This window comes from Nycticebus coucang, chromosome 20 (genome assembly GCF_027406575.1).
Source record: "Nycticebus coucang isolate mNycCou1 chromosome 20, mNycCou1.pri, whole genome shotgun sequence".
NCBI classification, from domain to species: domain Eukaryota; kingdom Metazoa; phylum Chordata; class Mammalia; order Primates; family Lorisidae; genus Nycticebus; species Nycticebus coucang.
The window spans coordinates 64,034,764-64,061,765 of NC_069799.1; the positions used below are offsets into that span (position 1 = coordinate 64,034,764).

Genomic DNA, 27,002 nt, shown 5'->3' on the forward strand with positions numbered 1-27,002 from the left:
AAGGTCACTAGCCCCAAGGAGATCAGTAGATGGGTGAACTTCACTTACTCACCATCTCATCACGTCCTGTTAAGAGCAGGAGGCTGTACCTGGGGACACCCACCTGGACCCTGCAGGTGCAGGTAGCTATGATCTTGGGAGGCTCCCAAGGCCAGGCAGCAGGGCTGTATTCATGGCTGAGTGAGAAGCATAGAATTGACAGTGGACAGAGTCCTCTTAAGCACTAACCTTTCTTATGAAAAGAAGTGTGGGAAAAAAATCAGCTTTGAGGCTGGAGTCATTTTACACATTGAATATGAAAAAAGATGTGCCTAATACATTATAAAGAATTAACGAAATATTATTGGCAAAGAGCTTTTTAGAAAAATATGCAATGACATTATTAGGTAAATGTTTGATACACTTGTCAAAGCAAAGTCAGAACATCAGAGACTAATCTTACCATGAGCAGGGAGTGAGAGAGACACAGTTTGCTTCTCAAGTTAGAATAATGTCATCCAAATGCAAAGACTAATGGGATTTACTTATGTTTATATTGCAAAAATATTTTAATATTTAAATCTAATCATTCATTTTTTTTTTAAAGTCAGGCCTGTATTTCACCGTAATTTAAGTCTTTAACAGTTATTCTAGTTTAGAGCCAGTCCTGAAGTGATATTGTTATTTAGATCTGAACCTTTACTATAAAGGTGCTTTTTAAATTCTTGCTATGAAGAAATTAGTATTTTTACACAGATTAGGTAAACATATATGTAAGTAAGTATTCCAAATCAGAGCTGTGTTATTTGTGTACAGCAAAGTACTGTATTGGTAAAGCATTTGAAATTAAAATTCAAACAGTAAATAAAACTACAATAGCTTAAAATAATATATTTTTAAATACAGGAACCTGGAATTTTGCTTAATTTAAGAAATATACTTTTCATAGCAGTATGAACATTAAAATGTTGAGTGCAAAGAACAGTGTTTTCTAGATTTACTTCTAGGTGAAATTTCAAATTACTGTATAGCATCTAGTTTTAAAATACTGGAAGATGTAATGACTTTGAGCCCTAATTTTCCATTTATATAAAGAAAGCTTATTAGCTTCTCCTGTTTTTCCAAAAACAACATTTTGTTTAATAGAAAAATAGTTATTCTTGGCTGTGCCTGTATCTTCTTGGCTCAAATATATATTCTTGGCTCAGGTCTATAATCCTAGCACTCTGGGAGGCTCAGGATGGTGGATCCCTTGAGTTCAAGACCAGCCTGAGCAAGAGGGAGACCCCATATCTACTAAAAAAATAAAAACTAGCTAGGCATTGTGGTGGGTGCCTGTAGTCCCAGCTATTTGGGAGGCTGAGGCAGGAGGATCCCTGGAGCTCAAGAGTTAGAGGCTGTGAGCTATGATGCCACAGCCCTCAACCCAGAGTTACAGAATGAGACTCTGACTCAAAAATGAACACACAAATAAATAAAAACAAAGATAAAAAAATTTATAAAAAAGGAAAATAGTTTTAATTTTTTTCAACAAGATGACCCAAATTTGACAGAGACACCTTTTTTGGTTCTGTCTCTTTCTTCTATTACAGGCGAGAATTTTTATTTTTAATATAAATTGTACAGTGTCGCTTCTTTCAGGAGATATTTACAGCAGAGTGGCATCAAGAAGGAACTAGAAATTGTGCTATCGTTGGTATCCTTTGTGAATTTTCACAATCCCTCGAAGTGGGGTGTGTCAACTTATATAGCTGACCCTTAGACAACCTGGGGGTGAGGGACACGACTCCCCACAAATCTGATAATCCACATATTTTTAAATTTAATCATAACTGTGTATATTAATGCATTTATGGGATACAATGTGCTGATTTTATATACAATTTGGAATGCTTACATCAAACTGGTTAACCTAGCCTTCACCTCACTTACTTAATTATTGTGTTAAGACATTTATACTTGGGTGGCACCTGTGGCTCAGTGAGTAGGGTGCCAGCCCCATACACTGAGGGTGGTGGGTTCAAACCCGGCCCCAGCCAAACTGCAACAAAAAATAGCTGGGGCTGGCCTGCCGCTGCGGTCATCATCTTGGCCTGGTTCACGTCCTAGTGTTACTCAGGGCCATCCTCAGGGTGTGTATTTCCTGATACGGCTTCTCTTCTGTGGCTCACATCAGACTTTCAGAATGTGTTTGATTTCTTGGTTGGGTTATTTTATGCCATTGGTCTTAGATCTTTCTCTTGGGCTCATTAAAAAGGACTATGTGGACCAACTTCACATGAAGAAAATGTCAACTCTTTGGCAAACACTTTAGATGAGGCAGCAGGGATGGTGCGGGGTCAGGGGTGGGTGGGAGGTGGACCTCTGGGGAGAATAGTCTGCTCAGTTTTGCCCAATACGGACTTCCCTTGAACTTGAGTTCACCTATGACGCCATTGGCTCCTCTCATCCTATGCTGGACAACCTAGGGTTTGTGATACAAAAGCCTTTTGTGTGAGAGTTAGTTCCGGTGGAGTGTGGTTTGACACAGACACAGAGATATTTGAGGGAAGCTGTGTGTGGTGCTGGGTGCCAGGCACAGAAGTGGAGGGACGAGTGGCTGCAGCTCTTTCAGGCGCTCCACTGGCTTCCCTTCTCTGGTTGTAGACAACGCTTGTTCACTGGGGAAGTGTTCCCTGTCCATCCACCACTGGAGCAGAGGGGAATGCTGACCCCTCTGAGGGCTGGGCTGAGACAGGGAGGGTCCCACGGGAGGGTCTCATCCTTGGTTCTGGTGTGGCCTGTGCAGGGGGTGGGTGGGAGATGGACCTCTCCCTCTGCCCCCCAACACTCCCTTCGCTGGGTGTGTGGCACAAGAGTCGACAGGAGGCCGGGTGTCCGGGGCCCAGCTCCGCCTTCCACAGACACATTAGGAGAGAGGGTCTCATTTTCCTCCCTGAAGATCAAGGACTATTGCCAACCACATCAATTGGAGGGAGACTCTGAAACAGAGAGTTTACTTTCATTTATTTATGTCTGCCTTGTGCCTGGAAGAATTTAAACAGAGATTAAGAGACTGACCTAGTAGTAAACCCAAGGCAAAGCTGGAATGAACTTCTAAGACTGTGTTTTCAAAAGAAATACTTTTCTTCTTTAAACCCAAGGAAAGTACATGTAAGAAAAGGAATCCATCACCATAGATAGTTTTAAAGAAGGATGATCCCTCCCCTTTGTGATTCTAAATAATAAGGATTAGAAGGGGCCTTGTCTGATGCCTACAGTGGCCAACGTACTTTCTCACTACCTAAATAGTAAGAAATGCATCTTTTCTGTTTATTACTTGTGTCAGAGTACCTTAAAAAACACCCTCCCTCTGTCCAAACACAATCTGGAATTTTTTTAAAGATCTCTTGTGATGTCAGGATGGGAACTCTGTGCTCACAGATTCTGGTGCTCACTTTAAAAGATCTGCAAAGAAGACCTTTCTATGACCTTTCAATGACCTTTCTATGGTCTCCTGTGGTCGCCTGTAAACAGATAGATTTGGGGGCATCACTGTTTTGGGGCACTCGTCTTGAGCACACTGGCCTCTTTGCAGCATGGAGGGCCGCCCTGCCGGAGGGAGCTTTGAGGTTGGGGGAGAAGTCCAGGGAACGGGGCACCCCGGGTGTCCAGGAGGAAGGGGTGCTGGCAGGTGGGCGGCCGCCACCTTCTCTGTCATCTGCACCGGACACATCTGCAGCTCTTCCTGGTCCCGTCACACAGTCTCAGGGGCAGCAGGGACCCTGGCAGGCACCTAGTTCAGTCCTTGGGGGTTTCCTTTACCTTCAGGGAGTTTCGGGCCCCTGGGCAGCCTTGGATTCTACTTCTTCTGCCTCTGATCTGCCTGGAATGTCCCCTCCCTGTTCTCCGAGCGAGCCTTCCGGGCTTCTGTGCATCTTCGGCCTCTGCACAGCGTGCAGAGGGCTGGGCTGGGCGCCGTGAGCTGGTGAGCATGCCCCCGCATGGACAAGCCTTCCTCCTGCCTTTTGCTGGTGCTCAGCTCAGACGGGGATGGGAGGGCACGTCAAGGGTTAACGCAGCTGGCGGCTGCAGGAAGCCACAGCAGTGGCAGCTTCTGGTGGCCCCTCTGGGAGCAGGGCAGGAGACCATCCAGGGGTGGGGATGGAACGGCCAGGCTCCACCCGCCTTCCCTGGTGCACTCGAGGACAAGTCCCAGCTGTGGCCTTACAAGGTCTCACGAGCCTGTGGCTGCTGAACTGGGGGTGGGCGGGGCCAGAACAACTCTCCTAAAGCACAATATTCGTCACCACGGGGAAAATACCAGCACAGGAGCCAGCCATCCCTATTCCCCCAGGTCCTCATACTGTGTAAGGGTGCCTGAGGACACCAGCAGCACACAGGTCCCCTTCCCCTGCGCTGCCTTGCAGCCCAGATGCTGGGGCCTGCCTCACTCCACAGTGCTGTCCCTCCCGGCGCAGCCCCCCGCCTTCAGGCCTTCCAGGGTGCACACACCTCCAGGGGAGGCCAGGGAGGACCCTGAGCCCAGCCTTTGCTCACCCCAGGGAGTGCTGTCTCCAGATGGACAGGACGAGGAACCTGGCCTGAAAAGGGCCCAGTGCCCTGGCTAAGGCCCCCTTGTTGGCGCTAGGCTGCCCACCGTGTCTTCGGTGTGTGATTTTCTGAGTTGCTGGTCACTGCTGCACAGTCCATCAGGAGCTTGGAGCTTCCCGCCCGTCACCCATCTCAGGAGCACCTGCCTCAGCTTCCCCACAATGGTCATGTCTCCCTCACATCCTCTAAACAATAGTCACCGAGTCTCTCTCTGTGTCCTGTCTGTCCCCGTGTCCCTCTCTTCCCCACTCTCTCTGCCTCTCTCACTTCTTCACTAAACAACAGATATTTACTAAAAGCCTATAATGTGCAAAGTGTTGTGTTGGGAGAGGAGACCGAGGGGACAGCTGTTGAAAGGCCCTCCCTCTAGTGTGCCAGATGGTCAATTCACTCACCCTTCATGTGTCAGGACATGCTTATCAGGTGTCTCTTACATGCCAGCCACCGCTGAGTATTAAATATGTAATATAGAATGAGAAAGTAGAGGTATTAAATATAGAATGACAGAATACAAGTAGTCCCTGCCCTCGGGAGCAGAGTGCAGCCAGGCCGTTCCACACACAGATGTCAGTGTAGTGAAGGCAAGGATGGGGCCGGCTGGGGGGCATGACGTGGCAGCTCAACTGCAGGAGAAGGGGCAGCGGGAAGGGTGTTGCAGGGAAAGGGAGCAGCAGATGCACCGTTTGTGAGGTGGGCAGGAGCCTGAAGAGGCAGTGATAGCTGAGCTGGATGAGCCACAAGGGACGGAGCTGCCACCTGTCTTCAAGCTGAGTTAGGAAGGGTGTCACGCAGGAGGGACATGTCAGGGGACCCTGAAGGACGACTGTGGTTCGGTGGGGGGAGAGGGGTCAGCAATTTATGCAGCGGCAGGAAGTTCTGACAAAGCAGACGTGGTCGGGGATTCGGGTGCTTGGGGAAATTAGACCTTAGAGTCTGCAGCGGGGGTGGGGTGGGGGGATAGCAGGAAATGAAGCAAGGAAGTTCCATTGGGACCACTTACTTTTATGGAGGATCTTGTATCTAAAAAGCATTTGAGCTTTATGACGAGGGCAATGAGTGAGGGGCTGGAGCATTGTGCCAGAAACAAAGCAAAAGAAACACAGAAATAAGCAGAGACCATCAACACCCGGGGAGCTGGAAGAGGTCCCCAGAGACGCTGCACACCACAGGGCGATGACCAGAGATTCTCAGCTCCGGCACTGTGGGGGCTGCAGATTCCACTGCGGTTGGTGCAAGAGCAGGCCCCGGAGTCAGAGTCCCCACGTTTTAATCCAGGCTGCTGTGGGCCATGATGTGTGACCCTTCTGCACCTCAGTCACCTCCCCTGTATGGTGGGACACCAGTAGTCACTTTATCAGGGGACTTAGAGGAGTAGGTGAGTCAGTCACTCGACAGGGAGGAGATGTGCACCCAGGGTCAAGCGCCCAGCAGACGCCAGCTGCAAGCGTCACCATCCTCATTGTCAACACTGACGTCATCCTTTTTGTGATACTGTGAAGCTCGCCTGCTTTCTCCACCTGGGAGTGAGGACATGGTGGGAGGTGGAGGAGCATGACCTGCATTGGTGGACAGGAGGATTTAGGTGAACGCAGGTTCGGGCTGGACTCTCTTTGTTTCCTAGACCCTGCAGGAAAGAGTGTCACGCATAGACGTCACAGTGCAGACTTCACGGAGTAGAGACAGGATGTGCGGGTGAGCGGCCAGTCGGACGCAGGGATATGAGCGTGAGCAGCTGGATGCAGGACTGAAAGGGAATCTGAGGGGTGAGGAAGAGGGAAGACCCAGAAGGGAACTGGTGCAAACATTATGCTTGCGTCACTAGCTAGAGAGGTAGAAGGTCTAAACCATCTCAGCCTGGCAGTGACACTGGGCCATGGTGTCTAAACTCTGGGGAAAGGCCTACGGAGTGTCTTCAGAGCAGCAGTGTAGCCCCCTGGCACACTGTCTGGAAATCGCAGCTTGAGACTCTACTGCCCTCCACGTTTACAGCATCAGCTGAGCGCCTGGCCCTGTTTGAAGTACTTTTCATCCAGATCCTAACGTCATCCTCCTGACAGCCTGGAGGAGCAGGTTCTGTTATTGCTCCAGTTTTGCAGAGGGGATAACCTGGGCACAGTGGATCAGAGTGAGAGAGAAAATGGTGGGGCTCCCTGGATAGGCACTGGGTGCTCTGGGAGTCAGTGTCGCACCCAGCCTCGGTGCGACAGCCAGTGCTCCTAGCCACGTAAGGTGTTACGTGGCCATCATGCAATGGAAGTTCCTGGCCTCATATGCTCAGTCTCTTTAAACATCTAGCAGCACTGTTTGGGGAAGATGGTGTTTGCTCATGACATTTGGTAGATTATTCTAGAACTCTAGTCTGTGTACCTAGAGCACTTCTGTCTGCAGGCCATGTGGCTTCTTTCTCCTCTCCATGCACCTGACTTCAGAGCACCCCTTCCCTCGAGTCGGCACCCTCAGACTCACCCGTCTCACCTCTTGGCTCTGCTCAAACCCTTCTCTGCTTTTCTCCAGAACATCCTCTGAATCTCTCAAGCTGCCCAAATCCTTCAAACCTTGTCTTCATCTTCCTCTTTCTCTGTAAAGCCTCATGTCACTCTGGTCCACAGGGTTTTGTAATCTTTTCAGTTCCTGTGCTATTCTGCATTTGTACCTTTAATTTTTGTAATGCATCAAATGTTCATTCATCCCTTCTCCCTGCACCTGTGTCTGGTTTCCTGTGTGCCACCAGGTGAGAATGAGAATGAAGGGACTCACCTGTGATGAGCTCACGGCCTCGTCAGGGGAAGAGACACAGGGTAGTCACGACTGTGACGTGCACTCTGTGACAGTGACAGCCCAGGGGAGGGGACAATCAGCTCTCAGCAGAGAGGTTAGAACAGGTTCAAATAGAGAATTTAGCACGCTACTCTGGGTCTTGAAGAAAGGGGCTTGTTAGGCGCAAGATGGGGGGGCAGGGGTAAGGCAGGAGGGAAGAACATTTCAGGCCGAGAGAATGGGGACGGTGACGCCTATGGAGGCCCACACACCATGGCTGTGGCAGCATGGAACATTTCTTATAGTAAACACTTATTCATATCTCGTTATGCAACTATTAACATTTTTTATGCCATTTTGATCCCCCAGCTAGGTGATAAGTTCCTTGACATTTACCGAGTTCTTTGCACACAGTAGACGCTGAATTTGAACCCTGAGATTGCTCCTGGTGGGCATTTTCCCAGCCAAGAGACAAGTGCACTGATGGGACTGGTCTTGGTTTTGTGCTTGCCTAGACCAAGGATGCCCTCTTCACCATTCTCCACGACCTCCGGCCCCAGGACCGTTTCAGCATCATAGGATTCTCCAACCGGATCAGAGTGTGGAAGGACCACGTGATACCAGTCACCCCAGACCACATCAGGGACGGCAAAGTCTACATTCACCACATGTCCCCCACTGGAGGTAAAAACCATTCCCCCTTTTCACAGGAGCTTTGACGTGATCAGAAACTAATATTTTGCTAATAGTCAGGGATCTGAAAGCTGACGCTGGTCATGGGAAAGGAGGCAGCAGGTGAGAGCGTTCCCAGATGCTTGGGTTTCTCTGAACACCTGTCCTAAATTCTCCTCTCCCAGGGCCCAGATTGGTTTGATTATGGGAAAGATATCTGGGAGGTATTTGGAGGCTCCCTTAGTTTATCTTATGGATCCTGTTACAAAACATTTTGTTGTTACAAGAGTGACATTGTTTTTGTAGATTAGTCGGGGGGAAGAAGTACATGGATCGTCTGTGGTTCTGAGTGCACCTTGGGCAGTGGCGGGTGACGAGCCGCCCCCTTGGCAGGGCAGCTGCAGAGCCAGCGGAACGTGTGTCCTGGGTATAGAGTGGGACAGGAGGATGCCGAGCTCTGAGTCACTGCACGCTCGCCTTGGGGAGGGTGCCCAGGGAAGTGGGCAGAATGGTCATAGAGGAGAGAGAAGGCTGTAATGATGCTGAGCAGGTTTGAGGATCAGAGCAGTGTGTCACCGGCTGCGCTACATGTACATTTCTTCAACTCCAGGCATAAGTCTCCCCAGGACTGTACCTGTGTCACTGGTGCAGTGGGCACAGGAGCGGCGCTCAGTATGGGGAGTTTAGGGGAACTGAGCCTGCCCACTTCCTTACAGGCCCTTGTCAGAGACATCATCTCTTGGAGTTGTTGCAGTTAATTTCACAATAGTTATTTGCAAACAAACAAAATTGTCAGTCTAGTCTTCTCCCATCTGGGATCACATACAGGCAGTCCCCAGGTTACAAACAAGATAAATTCTATAAGCTTGTTCTTAAGTTGATTTTGTATGTAAGTTGGAACAGGTGCATTTACCTATTACCTGTAGTAGTCTCCATTCCTAAGTTCAGGTCTTACATCAGTCAGATGTAACTCAGGGACTTACTGTAACTGCCTCCATTTGTAAGTGCGAGTTGTACACAAGTGGGATGTCTGTAACCTGGGAACTGCCACATTCACAACTTCCCATCCAAGACACAGCCCTGATTTCCCAAATGAACTTAATTTGCAACTTGATCTTGTCTGACTGGTACTTTGATTTGGGATGAGATCTAACAGTCTCTGAAACAGCATCTTCTAGGAACTTTTTTATTGTTTGATGGGAGAAATAGGAGATGAGATTTAATACTATGACAGCACTCAACAGCAGGAAGCTGGCAGGACTCTGAAGTCCCTGAAGGGAGACGCTCCTCCTTGGCTTTCTGCAGGCTGGAGCTCCTGGCGAGATTTCTGACACGTGGTGCTTGCTCCGAGGACAGTTGCAGATGGAAGAATTTACTTTAATGGTGCTGCTCATCATTAGAATGGGGTGTGCGTGTGTGTTGGGCAGGGTGGTAAACAGTGTCAGGAGACAGCTGCTATATGTTATGTTTGTCTGGAATCCAAACCTTAAAACCCCCCTGGGTTCCCTTTACCTCTGCAGGTGAACAGCAAATGAGTCTTCCCTCATCTAAAACGTGTAGCAGCAGGATTGGGAGCCAGGATTCGAATCCGGCCCTGCCTTCTGCTAACCATTTAACTTCTTATGCCTCATCTGTAAAATGGGATAGCAGTGGAGTTGTTATGAGAATGGAATGAGTTAAAGTATTTAAAGTGCTGAGACCGGTCCCAGCAGGTGGGAAGTCCTTTCCACACATCAGATGGGGCTGTTATTTTTACCCACAATTGAGTGATCTCTCTTGCTGGTGCACAGGAGTTCTTTGGTGACAGCTTGTCCCACTTTTTGAGGGGATGGGAGATGCTCTGGATTAGCCTAGGCCTGATTCTGAGTCCTGCAGGGCCTCTGGTGTCCACGCAGTCAGGAAAGCTAATCCATCCCTTGGCCTTGGCTTGTGTGGTGCGCCGAGAGATTTGGCACCACTGTAAGTAGATTACAGAGAAAACAAACCCCAGCAAGCCCAGGCCCACATGCCCAGAGGCAACGTGAGATTAGACTGGGCGCTGAGAGAGGCAAATTAAGGATCCTGCAGCCATGTGAAAAAATACTGTTTCGGCTGTAACTTTCCCTTCTGTTTGGACTCTGCATTTTAGTGAGAATTATGAATATTTTCATCACACTCATTAGGGAAGCTATGCACCAATGCCAGCTCCTACCTAGTCCAGCCTTCAAAGCCATTTTGGAACTATTCCTGGAATGGGCCATCAGAGCTGTCATTTTACAAGGTCTGACAATTAAGTTCATGAACTCGTCCTAGAAAAATGAATACGCACCTCATTGCTGAATATCACTACGGTCACCAGGTGGCCAACAGGGGTACTTCGTAGGTGACCCTAGTAATACTCAGCAGAGACATGTATAGCACTTTCTAGGAGGAGTTTGTGAGCTTAACTGTCTGACCTACTCTTTTAGCCAGAAATTCTGAGGAATGTAAAGCAATGTGGGAGATGATTCTGTTCTCGTCAATGTGGTCAATTTTGCAGGTAAAGTCACTGTAGTCAGGGTGTTGGATGGGGGTGATGTGCTGATGGCTACAGAACTCCATGGCTTTACTAACCATCATAACTTCCGACCTTTTAATGGGTGATTTTGAGTATGTAGATTTTATCTCAAGCCAAAGAAAAACTAAAGGAAATACGTGTTGACATTACAGTAAGGACTCTTGTTTTTGTGATAGTTGGATGGGGGTAGCTTGGAAGTATGGAGTTCTTAGCTAATCCAGAAACCTTGTCATAGCTGGTGGTTTCAACCTCAACCACTCACTGATCTCTTGTCCACCAAGCAAATAAATACTTGTTTGGCCCCTGCTGTGGACACCGGCCCCACAGCTTTAATCAAATGTGCTCATGACAGGGACCTCTAAAGAAGCAAGGGCAGGCCAGGAGGTTAAGTATTTAATGCCTTCCCCTTTTATGGGGTTCTCACCAACAGAGGTAATCGCAAAGGGCCAGGAAGCGCGGGAAGAACAGACAGCCAAGGTCACCCGTCACCAGGCCTCTGACCGGAGCCCTCCGGGCCTGCGCAGCAGTCGAAGGCGTCTGGCTTCTCCGGCTGCCCTCCCACTTATTCTGTGCCCCTTTCTCTCTTCTGTGACTCTCCCAAATTCTTTTTGCCACCCACTCCCAACACATTCCTGTTCTTGTTAAAACCATTTTCAGAAAAAAAAAACAAAAACAAAAAACCATTTTCAGAAAAGGGGACAGAAACCATCCGTGCTAAGGTAGTAGAGATTTTTAAGCCAATGTATCATTTCGTACCTTTCAGAGAAGGTTTTTATTACAAGGAGATAATCCTGAGTCATTTATATTTATTTAACGAGCACATGCCTGGTGTCTGGACAGGTGGCATAGCCTCACCCCATCTGTGCTGGTGGCTTCTTCACTCCACATCATACTTGAAGGGGTGAGCGTTGGCTGCAGCCCTGAAGGGGCGCTTGGGGTAATGAGGTCCAAGTATAGGTGCGAGCTGAACTGTGTTGGTGTCCCGCAGGCACAGACATCAACGGGGCCCTGCAGCGGGCCATCGGGCTGCTCAATGATTACATGGCCCACGGTGACGTGTACGACCGGAGCGTGTCCCTCATCGTCTTCCTGACAGATGGGAAGCCCACCGTCGGGGAGACCCACACCCTCAAGATTCTCAACAACACCAGGGAGGCGGCCCGGGGCCGCGTCTGCATCTTCACCATCGGCATCGGGAGCGACGTGGACTTCAGGCTGCTGGAGAGGCTGTCGCTGGAGAACTGTGGCCTCACGCGGCGCGTGCTGGAGGAGGAGGACGCCGGCGCACAGCTCATCGGGTCTGCTATCTGGGGTGGGGGCAGGGACAGGGGTGAGGGCAGTTCAGTGGGGAACCCAGAGAAGGGGATGGTTTGCTGCGTCTGAACCTCACATCTGCCGGAAATGACTGCGTTGGGAGAAGTGATAGGTCATATTTGTGTGAGCATGAGGATTTTTTTTTTTTTTTTGACACTAGGGTATCACTTTGTCTCCCCAGCAAGAGCACAGTGGCATCATCACAGCTCACAGCAACCTCAAATTCCTGGGCTCAAGTGATCCTTCTGCCTCAACCTCCTCAGTAGCTGGGACTATAGGCACCCACCACAACACTTGGCTAATTTTATTTTGTTTTCTTTTTTAAGGTCTGATATTTATTTATTTATTTTTGAGACAGAGCCTCATTCTATTGCCCTTGCCAGAGTGCTGTGGCATCATAGCTCACAGCAACCTCAAACTTTTGCACTTAAGTGATTCTCTTACCTTAGCCTCCTGAGTAGCTGGGACTACAGGAGCCCACCACAACTCCCAACTAGTTTTGTTTTCTATTTGAGCCCAGGAGTTGGAGGCTTCAGCCAGTGAGCTATGATCTCACCACTGTACTCTAGCCTGGGTGGTGGAGTGAGACCCTGTCTCTTAAAAAATAAAAAAGCAGTTGCAAAAGAAGCTGAAAGACTTACGGGATAGCTGAGCTGTCTTTCACCCATGGTGTTCAAGTTACGGCCAAATAACCTCTTAGAAATACAGTGCTGGGGACCTGTGGCTTAGTGGGTAGGGCGCTGGCCCCATATACTGAGGGTGGTGGGTTCGAACCCAGCCCCTGGCCAAACTGCAACAAAAAATAACTGAGTGTTGTGGCGGACGCCTGTAGTCCCAGCTACTTGGGAGGCTGAGGCAAGAGAATTGCGTAAGCCCAGGAGTGGGAGGTTGCTGTGAGCTGTGACGCCACAGCACTCTACCGAGGGCAACAAAGTGAGACTCTGTCTCTAAAAAAAAAAAAAGAGAGAGAGAGAGAGCTTAGGGAGGGGCCTGTGGCTCAAAGGAGTAGGGCACCAGCCCCATATACCAGAGGTGGAGGGTTCAAACCCGGCCCTGGCCCAAAAAATGAAACAAAAAAAAAGAGCTTACTCTTTCAAATATCACACTCCCCAAATAATAACACCTTTTATTCTACCCTCCCCATTTTATAAGATCCGCCTGCCAAAGTTAATGCTTACAATTAGAAATCTAGGTTTAGGCTTGGCACCTGTGGCTCAAGTGGCTAAGGCGCCAGCCACATACACCTGAGCTGGTGGGTTCGAATCCAGCCCGGGCCCGCCAAACAACAATGACGGCTGCAACCAAAAAATAGCTGGGCGTTTTGGTGGGCGCCTATAGTCCCAGCTACTTGGGAGGTGGAGGCAGGAGAATTGCTTGAGCCCAGGAGTTGGAGGTTGCTGTGAGCTGTGATGCCATGGCACTCTACCGAGGACAATAAAGTGAGACTCTGTCTCTAAAAAGAAAAAAAGAAAGAAAAGAAAAGAAATACAGTGCTGAGTACCTGTTGGGTTCAATCGCTCCTAAATTCAGACGTGCCCCTGGGTGGCTGCACATTCCTTTAGGACAGGGCGCTGATTCTCTCTCTGTGCTACTGCAGGTTCTATGATGAGATCCGGACTCCTCTCCTCTCTGACATCCGCGTCGATTACCCCCCCAACGCAGTGGCACATGCCACCAAGACACTGTTCCCCAACTACTTCAATGGCTCTGAGATCGTCATCGCAGGGAAGCTGGTGGACAGGCAGCTGGATCGGCTGCACGTGGAGGTCACCGCCAGCAACAGCAAGAAATTTGTCGTACTGAAGACAGACGTGCCCGTGGGGCCCCAGAAGGTGGAGGGTGGCCTCCCAGGGAGCCCTGAGCCTGGAGGTGGCGAGGAGGAGGACCCCAACCCCCTGGAGCGCCTCTGGAGCTACCTGACGGTGAAGGAGCTGTTGCGGTCCTGGCTGCAGAGTAACAACGGGCTGGAGAAGGAGCGGCTGAGGCAGCGGGCGCAGGCCCTGGCCGTGAGCCGCCGCTTCCTCACCCCCTTCACCTCCCTGAAGCTGAGGAGGCTGGGCCCTCCCTCGGCCAGTCTAGAGGAGGCCCAGGGTGTGTCGGCTGCTGCAGGACCTGAGCCCGTGTTGCAGAGCTTGCGAGGGGCCAGCACAGTGCCAGGTGAGGCAGCAGCCCTGTGTCAGGCCCATGTGAGCCACCCAGGGCCCACGGTGCCCCCTCTAACCCTGCCAAGGGCTGCTGTGATCGCAGCAGGGATCTGCATTTATTTGTCTGTTTGGGGGGTGGGTTTGAAGCAGAGTCTCACTCTGTTATCCTGACTACAGCACAGTGGCATCATCGCAGCTCACTGCAGCCTCCAATTCCTGGGCTCAAGTGATCCTCCTGCCTCAAACTCCCGAGTAGCTGGGACTACAGGTGCAGGCCCAGCTAATTGTGGCTCAGTGAGTAGGGTGCCGCTCCCATATGCCGGAGGTGGCGGGTTCACACCCAGCCCCGGCCAAAAACCACAAAAAAAAATAAAAATAAAAATAAATAATTCTTTTTTGTAGATACAGGGTCTCACCTTGTTTCACAGCCCCATCCTGAACTCCTGAGCTCAAGTCATCATCCTGCCTCAGTCTCCCCAGTAGCTGGAACCACCATCGTGCCCAGCCAGTTTTGAAAATTTATTCGTAGAGACAGGAGTTTCACTATGTTGCCTTTGCTGGTCTCACAGTCCTGGCCTCAAGCAATCCTGCCTAGGCCTCCCAAACTGCTGGGATTATAGGCATGAGCCACCTGGCCCAGCCATATTATAATTTTTATAGACAACAACTCTACAGGCAACTCGTGGTCTTCAGAGACTATCTTAGATTCTTATATCTGTGCTGCTACAAACCGTGACTCTCTAGAGAAACTAAAGGAAGTGGCGTTTGCCTCAGACATGGTACCCAATGCAGTCAGCCCATCAATAAGTCATCAGTAAACCAAGTGCCTCCCAGGCGTCAGGCAGGAACAAAGTTACAGAGAGGAACGGATGGGTCCTCACTGTTAGTCACTTCTCTGTGTTTCTGAGCATTTCAGAGTTATGTGACTGTGTGTGTGCTCCATGTTACTGTCCCAAGAACGCATGTGAAGCACCAGCTTATGGGTCTGTGAGGGGATTGGCCCTTTCTGCACCAGCCACTCAGAATCTGGGCAGGAAGAGCAGGCACAGTCAGGTTCAGGGACATCTTGGTGCGGGGTGTGGTAGGCAGTGGTCACAAGAACAAGAGGAAGGCAAAGCAGTCAAACCAAGGCAGGGGGCTGTGATCTTGGCAAACCCCTGTGTGGAAATGGGTGTGTTTTTATGCATAGCATTTTGTGAGGTTCCTGTCAAGTTTCTGTCCCTTAGGAGAGGGGTCTGAGGTTAGCCAGGCCTCAGTGGGCTCCCACCTGTACTGGCTCATTGATCCCTCACACCCTAAACTCGGAGGCGCACCTGGCTGTGGCTGATGGCCCATGAAGTTAGGTTCCACCTGCTTCTGACTGGCTGTGAAGTCTGGGGCAGGTGTCTGAACCTCTGCGAGCTTCCCTCTCCTGTAAAATGGAGATGATCATAATTTCCCTAAACGATTCTTGCAATACTTAAATATGGCACATAATGAGTTTTCTACAAATGCCAGATCCACCCCTCCATCTACCCTGTCAGGTAGTACTGGAAATCGAGTACAAAGTTCAGACCCTGGGAGAGAGTTTCCCGGTGATCTGTGGCTATTTCATAAAGAGCACAGCTTGTCTGGCAAAGCCAGGGCCAACGAGCTGCAGGTGGTCACTTCCTGCCTACAAGACCCACAGCACATCCAGGAAAAATGGCTTTTTGAATAAGATCTTTATTCTGTGTCTTTGACTCAAATCCTAGTAGCTTCAGGAGAGATTAAACTCAAATGATAGGAGTCTCACAAGGCCAGGAATTCAGACAAGGAAATAGCCACCTGGTTGCTCAAATGAGTTTTTTAAAAATCAGAACTTCAGTGAGTACTCAAGGCAATCTTCCTTTTCTTAAGCTCTGACGTTTTTTAAAATTCTTACTAGGCTGGGTGAGGTGGCACTCTGGGAGGCTATAATCCTAGCACTCTGGGTGGCTGAGGCAGGTGGATTGCCTGAGTTCAAGAGTTTGAGACTGGCCTGAGCAAGAGCGAGACTCTTGAACATCTCTACTAAAAACAGAAAAACTAGCTGGGCATTGTGGCAGGCTCCTGTAGTCTCAATTATTCAGGAGGCTGAGGCAGAAGGATCTCTTGAGCCCAAGAGCTTGAGGTTGCTATGAGCTATGATGCCATGGCACTCTACCTGGGGTGAATCAGTGAGATTCTGTCTAAATACATACATACATACATACATACAGTTTTTGCTTTTATTTTTTCAAGTGTCTGGGGTACCCGTTCCCACTTCTCAAACCAATTGTCCAATCCACCCCCCCACCTCCGTCCCTGCCCAACTGCACTGGGCCAGCTCATGCTATCAGGGACCGGTATTGAGAAGGGGGTGCTTAAAACGCACTTAGATACTTTGATCTTTAATTTCTGTGAGGGCCAAAATCCAGTGAAGAGGAATACAAATTTTGCTAGTATAATTTGGTGTAAGATATTGATTGTGTTTATAGATTATTGAATTACTTTTAGGTTATTCTTTAACTGAATACTTATCCATAGTATAAAGTACTTTGAAATGCAGGGTGTTTCAAAGCCTGATGGTTCATGAATTATGCTTGGACTCATTGCCACAGACACTGGATTATAACTAGATCGTTCCTTCTCTCTTTTTTACATTTATATTATCTCTTTCTATTGTGGTAAAAACCATACAGCATAAAATTTACTGTCTTAACCACTTCTGAGTGTATAGTTCGATACTGTTAAGTCACGCTAAGTATATTCACATTGTTTAGAAATGGATCTCTAGAACGTTTTCATCTTGCAAACCTGAAACTTTCTACTTACAAAACAGCAGCCCCGCATGTCTCTTGCCCCCCATAACTGTATCTGAACTTTGATAGAATATCTCCCCCTATTACATAGACAGAAAGCAAAGAGAAGAACATTATCTAATTTATAAAGGAATGACTAATCCTGCACATTTTGCACCCCACTTGTTTAGAGACCGAGCTCCCTCTCTAAGACAGGTGGTGATTTGAAGAGTTTGTTTTTAATCTTAAAGTTGCTCCTAACGGAGCTGAAGGCCGTGTGTGGCTCATCTCAGCCCTCTCTCTGTGTCCCTCTCTCTTTGTCCTTGTTCATGAGTAACACTGGTGTCTCTCCTTCTTCTTTTTAGGATCAACGCTCGAGAAACCATATGAGCCAAGAATTAGAATCTCTAAAACATCAGGTAAAGAAAAGGATGTGGTCGTGTGTGAATTAAGACTAAGGGATGTTTAGAAAGTGAACAGCCAGGAATTCCCTGAAGCCAGCTAAAATACCAGCTCCCAGAACAAGATGCTTGGAGCCAGGATGTCACTGGGATGTCACATCAACACTGTGGGGTAACACAGCCCGAGGAAGTGGGCCGGACCCCTGATAGAAGAGAGACGGGTGACGGAGGCACCTCTTGGTGGTTATTGAGTTTAAAAGACATTCATTTTAGCCATCTGACAGGTGCATGCTCTGGGGTTACAAGTACAAAGGGAGCTACAAAAATTAAAATATCTGGTGTGACAGATAGGGTTTTGTTTTTGTTTTTTTTTTTCTTTTTTTTTTTTTATTGTTGGAGATTCATTGAGGGTACAATAAGCCAGGTTACACTGATTGCAATTGTTTTTTTAATCCTTAGCCTTAGAAGGGAAAGACAGATTTTTTAAAAGTCATACAATTTCCTTTTGCCCACTGGGATTGAAATAAAAGTCCAGCTGGAAGAACAGCATAAGAGCTGGGTTTTGTGTCACAACGTGCACACCGTTCTGTGTAAGCCTGTCATTGCCTTCCCCTGCTCTGGGCCTGGCTCTGAGCACTTACATGCAAGGGCTGCATACAGCTGGTGCATACAGCTGGTGTCTGAGACAGCCTGTGGCTTCCTGGGAGAAGGAGAGCCGTAGACGCCTGGCTGCAGGAGAGGGGGAGGGTCCTCATGCAGGCCTCCCTTCCGTGGTGTCCACAGGGAAGCCCACGTGAGTGAGGATCAGTGACGGCTGAGGGTTTTGGGCCAAGGGTTTGGGGTGAGTTCTGTCTTTCCATTTCTTATCCCTCTTGCCTTTCAAAGCTTAGCCATCTCTACTCAGCTGAAAGGTGAAAGGAGTTTTATACTTGAGTTTAGAAAACCTGAGGTCAAACATTTACTATGTGGACATTATCACACAAGTTCCCCATGTAGTGGGCAGCTCTGGGGAGCCGCTTTCCCCCCACAGCGCCGCTTCCTTCCAGTACAGTCGGGACTGAACAAAACCATATGAGAGAGACGGAAAGGATACTGTACTCAGGAAAAGCGCCCGGTAAACGTCCTTCTTTCTCTCTCCCCCTTTTCCCTGCCCTGGAAGTGGATGGAGACCCCCATTTTGTGGTGGATTTCCCCTCGAGCAAACTCACCGTCTGCTTTAACATCGATGGGCAGCCAGGGAACATCCTCAGGCTGGTCTCAGATCACAGGGACTCCGGTAAGTTCTGCTCTGCAGGGAGGTGTTAACTCCCGCTCTGTTCTTGGGATGAGGGTCCAGTTATGTAAGTGCTATGTCATGGTCACTCAGGGAGGACTGTGGATGGCTAGGGGAACTGGACACTGCTCCCTGACTTGTGGTCAGAAGGACGTGCATCCCAGTGCCTGCTTTATGACCAAGCGCTGTGTGGCCCTGAGCTTACAGCTTGGGGGCTGCAGGTATTTGCTTTGCAAAATGAAGACAGTGAAACTCTACTGGTCTCGCGGGGCCCTGATAAAGGGGGTCCAGGCAAATGACAGCCACGAAGCTGTTTTGTGAATGCTCTAATGCTGTGATGTGTTGTCATTGTCATCACATCCATCCGTTCTGAAGCTAGGATACCACAGGGACCACAGTCCTAAACTCATCTGTCTTAGTTCCTTGGTGACTCAGAGGTAAAGTCAGCCACACAGCCTTCTCCCATGCTGGGAGCATGCATGTCATCAGGGGGCAGGTCCCTGTGGGTCTGCAGAGGCACTGGGTGACAGGAAAACTTTTTGAGTTCAGTGCTAAGGGATGGTCATGCGGGGAGCCACACGGCCTGGCTCTGTGAGGCCCTGCTTTGGCACAGACATGCTGGCATGTCTCGGTGCTGAGGACCCAAGTGTCTTGGGGGTTACAGTGCAGGTGGTCCCCAGCCAAGTGACACATATGATGTTATTATATAAAGTTTGGTCCTGGGCTCCTTTAGTGTAATACTCTCTTGCAGAACTTTCTAGCCTCAGAGCTAAATAAATCTCGACTGTTTCTTATTTCAAAGGGCTCAGGAGAGAGATGGTGCATAACTGTATCCTTCCCTAGAAGTCCCCCTCTCCTGGGAGCTATTCCTGTGGTTTCTGTAATTCCCAAGATGTCCACCATGGAAGCTCACCCCTCCAGGTGTAGAGCTGTGGAGCTGAAGAGCCTAGGCTCTGCTCATGCTGGGATTTCCCTTCTCCCCAACCCCTGCCCTGGGGAAGGTGATTTTCTATGTGAATGTCTGAGAAGCTATTAGTAAAGATTTATTGAGAAGGTTATTCTCAAAACAGAGAACACAAGAGTTAATTATATAGTTATCTCTTACGATTACAAATTGCCCCTTTACCTGAGAGCAGACACCCTGAACACAGTCATCTGATTCAGCCCCAAACATCTCCTGTGTTCTGGTGGTCTCTTTGCTGCTTTGCTGGACTGCTCGGAAGTCCAAAAAGCCACAGTCATGTTCGTAAGGATGAAGGGAGAAAAGAAAGGAGCTATGGTTGGTGACACTTTACAGCGTACACATATGCAGCCTCCTGGGTCCTCACAGACATTGTTAGGCTTTATATCCCCCTGTTTCACAGGTGAGGAAATTGAGGCTCCAAGTGTTTTAATGATGAACACCAAAGTGGAAGAACATGAGTTTGGGGACTGAAAAACATTCTGACCTTGCATTGTACCACGCTGCTCAGGGTCATCACAGGGTCTCCAAATTAGCATCAGGGGCCACAGGTGGTTACAGAATACACATCAGGGCCACAAGGGTCTTTCTATCACTATACGCAGACACTGAAATGAAGGCAAACTTTATGTTTAGCTACATTTTGGTACACAAATACTTAGTATTGCGTTTCCTTTCAGGACATCTTAACTCAAATATACATCCTCCTTACCCTAGACCCAAATACTGGTCAAACTCAGGAGGCAAAATCCATTCATAACTGCATGCAGTCACTCATTCATTCACACCTTCACTCATTCATTTGTTCATTCATTCACTCCTTCACTCATTCATTTGTTCATTCATTCACTCCTTCACTCATTCATTTGTTCATTCACTCATTCATTCACTCCTTCACTCATTCATTTGTTCATTCACTCATTCATTTGTTCATTCATTCATTCATTCACTCCCTTGGCAAGCCCTGGGTTGCCTCTGTATGTGAGTTGTCCACATACTTGGTGCTGGAGAGACAGAGATACACCTGGAAGAGGAAGGGAGTTCTGATCAGATGCCTTTAGCAGGAAAGTGGGGGTAGTTTTCCTTTTTCTAACCCTTGTTCTTTTCCCCTCGGCCTGTGAGGTGTGACAGTGAATGGAGAGTTAATTGGGGCCCCCGCTCCCCCAAACGGTCACAAGAAGCAGCGCACATACTTCCGCACCATCACCATCCTCGTCAACAAGCCCGAGAGGTCCTACCTTGAGGTCACACCGAGCAGAGTCATCTTGGACGGCGGGGACAGGCTGGTCCTCCCTTGCAACCAGAGCGTGATGGTGGGGAGCCGAGGGCTGGAGGTGTCAGTGTCTGCCAACGCCAACGTCACCATCACCATCCAGGGCTCCATTGCCTTCGTCATCCTCATTCACCTCTACAAAAGGCCAGCACCATTCCAGCGGGACCACCTGGGCTTCTACATCTCCAGTGGCGAAGGCCTGTCCCGCAACTGCCACGGCCTGTTAGGTAGGTAGCCGCTCTCCCCCTGCACTGGGCTTAGGGGATAGAATTAAATTTCCCAGCGTGAAGCCGATATTGCCAATATCCTTAGTTAGATTGAGAAATGTGATATGAAATTTGATATAGGTTTTTTATACACAGTGGAACAGCTCACCACCTCCCTATACTGACCACCTCCCCACACTGACAACTCCCCATACTGACTCGTCCCGCACTGACCACCTCCTTAAATTGACCTAATTTCCTAGACCATGCACCTCATGCACATGTCAGCACAGCAAGCCTAGCCCCTTATGTTGACCCCTCCGCGTGTTGAGCAGTCTGTTACCGTCTCTTCAGTGGTCACCTCACAGAGGTGATGCTGTATTTACATATAAGTGTATGTACATGCACTGTGCATCACTTAGCAGTGGGGACACGTTCCAAGAAATGTGTTGTTAGGTGACTTGATTGTTCTGTGAGTATGGTAAGATGTCCTTACACACACCTAGACAGTGTTACCCACTGTACAGCCCGGCTGTGTGTACAGCCCATTGCTCTTGGCTACAAACCTGTACAGCCTGGGACTGTACTGAATACTTCAGAGCTGTCACACAGTGGTAAGTACTTGTGTATCTAACACATCTAAATGTAGAAAAGGTACAGTAAAAATATGTTGTTACAATCTCAAGGGGCCACCATTGTATGTGCACCTTGTTGGTGACCAAGATGTCATTATGTGGCACATGACTGTACATGTAATGTGAAAATTAGATTTCTAGTCTCCTGATGAGACTAGGAATTCTGGGATTAGAATGATTTAGAACTTAATAAACCAGTTGTCACTCGCCTTCTGGGACCATGAACCAAGAAATGGGAGTAATCATGCTAAGGTCCAGTTTCTCAGCCAGAAGCACAGGTGAAGGGCAGCCCCAGATCCATCCCCCAGCACCCAGTACAACAGGTACATTTCCCTGTGGGAGTAGCTTTCATTGCCATGGGCAGCAGGCCGGCCACTCTGGCTGGCTTTCTTTAACGTGCAATTTCATCAGGGCCTTTTGCCTAAAAATAAAGAGCCAGCCATGGTCAGGGCTCGGTTTACAAGGCAGGATTTCCTGGCACTTGAGCTGGAGAGCGTTTGTGGTGCCCACTGCCAAGTGCAAGCTCACTTGTGCAGATGCAGATCTGTGTCCTCACCCAGCCTGGAGAGTTCTGAGGGTGAAGTGTCAGGAGGACCTGGGTTGACTTCAGTCCACACCCCACCCCAGCACACACACCTCAAGTGGACGGCATGGACGGGGCCTGTGACCAGGGAGGAGAATGGGCAGACCAGGCGTTACCTCCTGTTTATCTGCCCCTGTCTTGTCCTCACGGCTCTGTCAGAGACTGAGGCAGCTTTCCGGTGTTAGCAGCTGGGCAGTGTCCAGAAGGGGAGCAGCCCCCACGAGCAAACTCTCGGCTCTTCTGCCCCGCCCTCCAGCACTCATGTCCTTGCCTGACACTGGACGCTGTGTGGACGCCTTCTAGGAGAATCTGACCCAGGACTGTGGTCGATGACAAGCCCCTCCTGCCACTGGTGCCACTGGAGTGAGATTTCCCACTCCATATTTGACAAAGAGCTGATGCTTTCTGTCCTCCCAGGTCAGTTCCTGAACCAGGATGCCCAAGTTACCGAGGAGCCCAGGGGGCTCGGCAGGAATCTTACTCACCCTCCGTTCTCCCAGCCAGAAGGGAGGCCTGAGGCCGTCCTCCAGGTGAAAGGCCACCGCGTCCCTGTGATCTGGAAACAAAGGAAGATCTACAATGGGGAAGAGCAGGTGGACTGCTGGTTTGCCAGGAACAACGCCGCCCAGCTGATTGACGGGGAGTATGAGGATTACCTGGCATCCCACCCGTTTGACACAGAGATGACACTCGGCCTGGGTCTCTCCAGGGGACTCTGAGACTGGCAGCCTTAGTGATGAGAGTGTGTGGCAGGAGAGTGTTCTAGGGAACGTGGCGGTGCATGTGTGTGCCACCTCTATTCTGGGCAGTTAGCTGTCCTGGTGACCTGCCCCTGAGGAATGCAGGTGCCACATCTGCTTGAGCAAAGGGTAGGAGCAGAGAGCTTGAGTGTCAACGTCCTGTCCTTCTCCTCACTCTTTCTGCCTCCTCCACCCTCCGCTCTGCAGCAGAGACACGGTTGCACCGAGGGGAGAAAGATTGTGGTTAAAAGCAAGGAAGTCTGTTTCCTGTGCCACCTGGCTTGTCTGTCCATAGCCCAACAGAAGGTAACACATTGTGTTTCTCTGTGGACATGGCCACCTTTGGGCACCGTGTTTTTGCCTCCTGCTAATGCTTCAGAATCTCTCCTTTTAGCACCACCGTACTTCCCAGATGTGCAGCCAACCTCTGCCTCAAAGGAACTTCCCATGGAAGCCAGGCTACCGGTTATGCAAATGACATATAAATTTGATCAGTATAAATAATTAATTCTTTCCTTAATGGAGAGTTTTCTTCTGCTGTGGCATCTTGCCCTTAAAAATTAGTTTTCATTTAAAAAACAATTGATTGGACATAGAAAAATCAACATTCTGGATATTGATCTCCTTCTAATGGGCTTTGTAAACCATTCAACTTTGCTAATAGATATTCTCCAATTTATTCCAATAAGCCAAGTGCTTTTAATAAACAAGAAAACCCACATGGATGCTTTTTGCTGGCTTGGCTTGGTGCTGGAGAATTCGCCATGGACTGATGATTCTTTTACTTGGAGCTCTTCAGACGTTGTCAAAATTCCTGGACCTTTACTGCCTGTGGTCCTCCAGGAGGTGATAAATGACCTGTGTACAGTCCTGCGATGGGTGTGTCTGTCCCCATAGCAAGAAGAATGTCCATGCTTAGAAAAGTTGAAAAGGCTTCCTTTATCTCAGGTGGGCAAAATCCAGGAAATCAGCAAGCACAGTAATTTTGGTTCCAACACTTGCACAAACTTGATCCCCTAAAGAAAAGGTTAAAATTTGTGAAGGTCACCCTTCTTATTCCGAACACCCCCTATAAAGTTCGGTCATATCATCAAAGGCCAATCACCCAAGCCTCCCTCTCCACCTCACTCAGAGGTTTCTCATTTTCCTTCTGCTTAGTCCTCTCAGGGCCACTGTGAGGAGCTTGGTCAGGAAGCAGGTGGCTGTGGGGAAGCTTGGGCCGGACAGTAGAGGACGTAAGAATGTGGTCAGAGAAAGGGGCAGCTCTGATGCAGGCCAAAGGTACAGGATTTGGTCCTCACCAGTGGCTTCTTCTGTTGGGCAAGACGCCAGGCAGCCCTGCCTGAGAGAGACAGGCGTGCTTAGCACTTGAGAGACATCCAAATTAGGAAAATTGTTTATCGTGTTCAGCTTCCCAGGGGAAACATTCAGGCAGCAAAATGACATCCACATGTCCCAGTCAGACCCGGCAGCTTCGAGAATGAATTGGAGCTGGGGGCTGCCCCTACACTCCCGTCTCAGAGCCTGGTCACTTTGTGAACCCCCACCCAGGGTCTGTCCCCTCTGCTATTTATTTGACTCCCATCCTCTGGAGCTCAGCTGCCTGTTTTCATTCCAGAGGTTCAGGGACTGCCAGCCCTTATTTCAGAGCTTGGAGGCAGAGCAGAAGCGAGAGCCAAGGCTGGCCGGGGCCTGGACAACATCCCACCCCTTCCCATTGTGTGGATTACAGCTGGGCACACAGCCCAGGGCCAAGAGCCCCAGGCTGCTGCTGGCCTTGGAGCAGGGATCTGCTGTTACAGGTGCAGCTCTCAGCCCACACAGAGGGGTCATACTGGGCAAGACCAGTTTCCACTGCTGCTGCCTTGTAGAAGAGCAGAGAAAAGTACTCCAATGAGATACCTGTAGCTCATGCTCTGACTCAGAAAATATATCAAAGCTGAGTTTTTATTTTAAAAATTATACTTTTGCTTTAGACAAATACCACTTTTCTTTCTCCTTTTGCTGTAGGTCTCTCTTTTTTGCAAACCATATTTACCATTAAATTTTCTGTTTTAGCTGGAGGTTAGTATCTGTGAGCCTGAAACCTCATACCAATGCCACACTTAGGATCTTTTCCTTTTATAAAAAATAAGGGGGGGTGGGTGTTTTCTGCTGCCTCCATGTGTAGTAAATAGCAAGGTCTTTAAAATAAATTCAAAGGACAAGAGAACTTCTCATCCATATGGGGAAACTGAGGCAGGAAAATCACCCATTCCCCCCCACTCCCCATTTATATAAAAGACTCAAGGCAGGGCGAGGCAGAACCTCCTTTGTTAGCTTCAACACGCTTCACTGTCTGGGTGATCATTTATTTTCCCTGAGCATTTATAAATAAGGGGGAGGGTCCCTAGCGATTGAAAGGGATTGAGAAATATGCCATAATTAGAGGAGCTAAATCTCCTTGTATCGTAATAGCCGATGTTAATGAATCATAATAATTGACTAATTGGAACCTGGAGCAGGTTCCTGTCTCTGAATTTCAATGCCCTCTGTTGTCTAAAAAAGAAAAGCATGTGAATGGGTTGTCTTTAATAGTTTTCCAATTTTAGGCTTCATATTCCCCAAATAAAATAGACTGGACATTCTATTAAAATAGACTGCCCACCTATGCTAAGTGCTCTATGTCCCTCTGTTTGGCTTTTTGAGGACTTCAGACTAAAGGGGAGTATGTTGGAAGTAAATCATCCCCACATCGGTCAGAGCAGGTGGCTGCCCAAAGGGTGCAGAAATGGGGGGGCCTGGAGAGACAGTCTCTTTGTTCCTGTCAGGAATAACCCCGAACACTTAATTGAATCATGTATACTATAGGTGGAATAGGAAAAACATCCATCCTTTAAATTTATCTCTTGGCTAAATAAACTCTGTGCTGTGGACTAAATGTTTGCGTCCTCTTAAAATTCATAGGTTGAAGCCTAAATCCTTGATATGATGGTACTTGGAAGTGGGACCTTGGGAAAGTGACTAGGTCTTGAGGGAAGCACTCTCATAAATGGGATTAGTGCCCTTGGAAGAAGTGAAATAAGATACAACAGAAGATGGCCCTTTGCAAACCAGGAAGAGAGCCCTCACCAGATGCCACACCTGCTGGCGGATTGATCTCTTCCCAGCCATCAGAACCATGAGAAATAAATATTTGTTGTTGAAGCCATCCAGTCTGAGATATTCTTGTAATGGCAGCCCAAGCTAAGACACTAAATCACTTAAAATAGGAATCCTTTTTTTCTTTAACCTACCCAGAATACACACACGGACATACACATATATACACAGTGCTGCTATTACAATTCAAAGGACTCCTGCAACCATGAGAACACAAATCCAGTTAAAAGAAATAGCAAATATAATAATACAACTTAGCAAATACTTAGACGTGTATCTCTAAATATTTATTTCAGTCGGTTTTATGTACTAAGTAGGGTACGAGATAGTTCACGTTGAAGAGACATTTTTCTGAAACAAAAACTTGTAAGGGAAGGATGTATAAAAACAAACAACATATTGGCATGTTTATTTTTTGAGGGAAAATGTAATCAGGACTATAAAGAATAAAACATTTGACTCTAACTGTACTGCTTGCCTGTGGGAATTTCTGAATTAACACAAAATGTTGTGTAAACAGACAAGGGACGCTGGGAGAGTAAAGTTGCAGTAACACAGATTATCGCAGAGGACAGCAGGGTCACAGGACCATTCCTGTGTGCTCTTCCAAAACTGCCAAATGGTGGAGTCTTAAACCTCTTAGCCCATTCCTGTCTGGGCATCTGATGTTGCAAACTTTGATAACCTGTGTGCCAGACGTGGAGATTCTGAGGGAGACAAAGTTGATGCCTCCATGGAACTCACAGTTTAGGACAGAACAGAGAAAGAACTTGAAAATTGGAAGAGACTGTGGCAAATATTACTGGAGAATTTTGACGAGGGTAGTTATTTGAGCTTAGAGAACTATGGAGGTAGGAAAGAGGTCAGGATACCATTTCCACCATGGTGAGTCGAGGTAAGCTCTGAGGACGAGGAGCATGTCCGAGGCACCCACACACGGTAGGTTTTCCGTGATGCTGGGCAGCTGGAGTATCTATCTCCGCCCCTCAGCCATGTTCTCGCTGTGTCTGACTG

At 48.5% G+C, this 27,002-nt stretch overlaps 1 protein-coding gene across 2 annotated transcripts in view; it reads left to right on the forward strand.

The window, feature by feature from the left end:
• ITIH5 (inter-alpha-trypsin inhibitor heavy chain 5) overlaps positions 1-26,474 on the forward strand; it is an 80,714-nt gene extending 54,240 nt beyond the window's left edge. For both annotated transcript variants that reach the window (XM_053572896.1, XM_053572897.1), the window contains 7 exons: positions 7,845-8,013; positions 11,526-11,835; positions 13,449-14,008; positions 17,141-17,194; positions 18,336-18,452; positions 20,533-20,910; positions 22,525-26,474. In XM_053572896.1, coding sequence (XP_053428871.1) covers positions 7,845-8,013; positions 11,526-11,835; positions 13,449-14,008; positions 17,141-17,194; positions 18,336-18,452; positions 20,533-20,910; positions 22,525-22,826 — 1,890 coding nt within the window. In that variant the 3' untranslated portion in view covers positions 22,827-26,474. The remainder of the gene's footprint in view (positions 1-7,844; positions 8,014-11,525; positions 11,836-13,448; positions 14,009-17,140; positions 17,195-18,335; positions 18,453-20,532; positions 20,911-22,524) is intronic.
• The last annotated feature ends 528 nt before the right edge of the window (positions 26,475-27,002 follow it).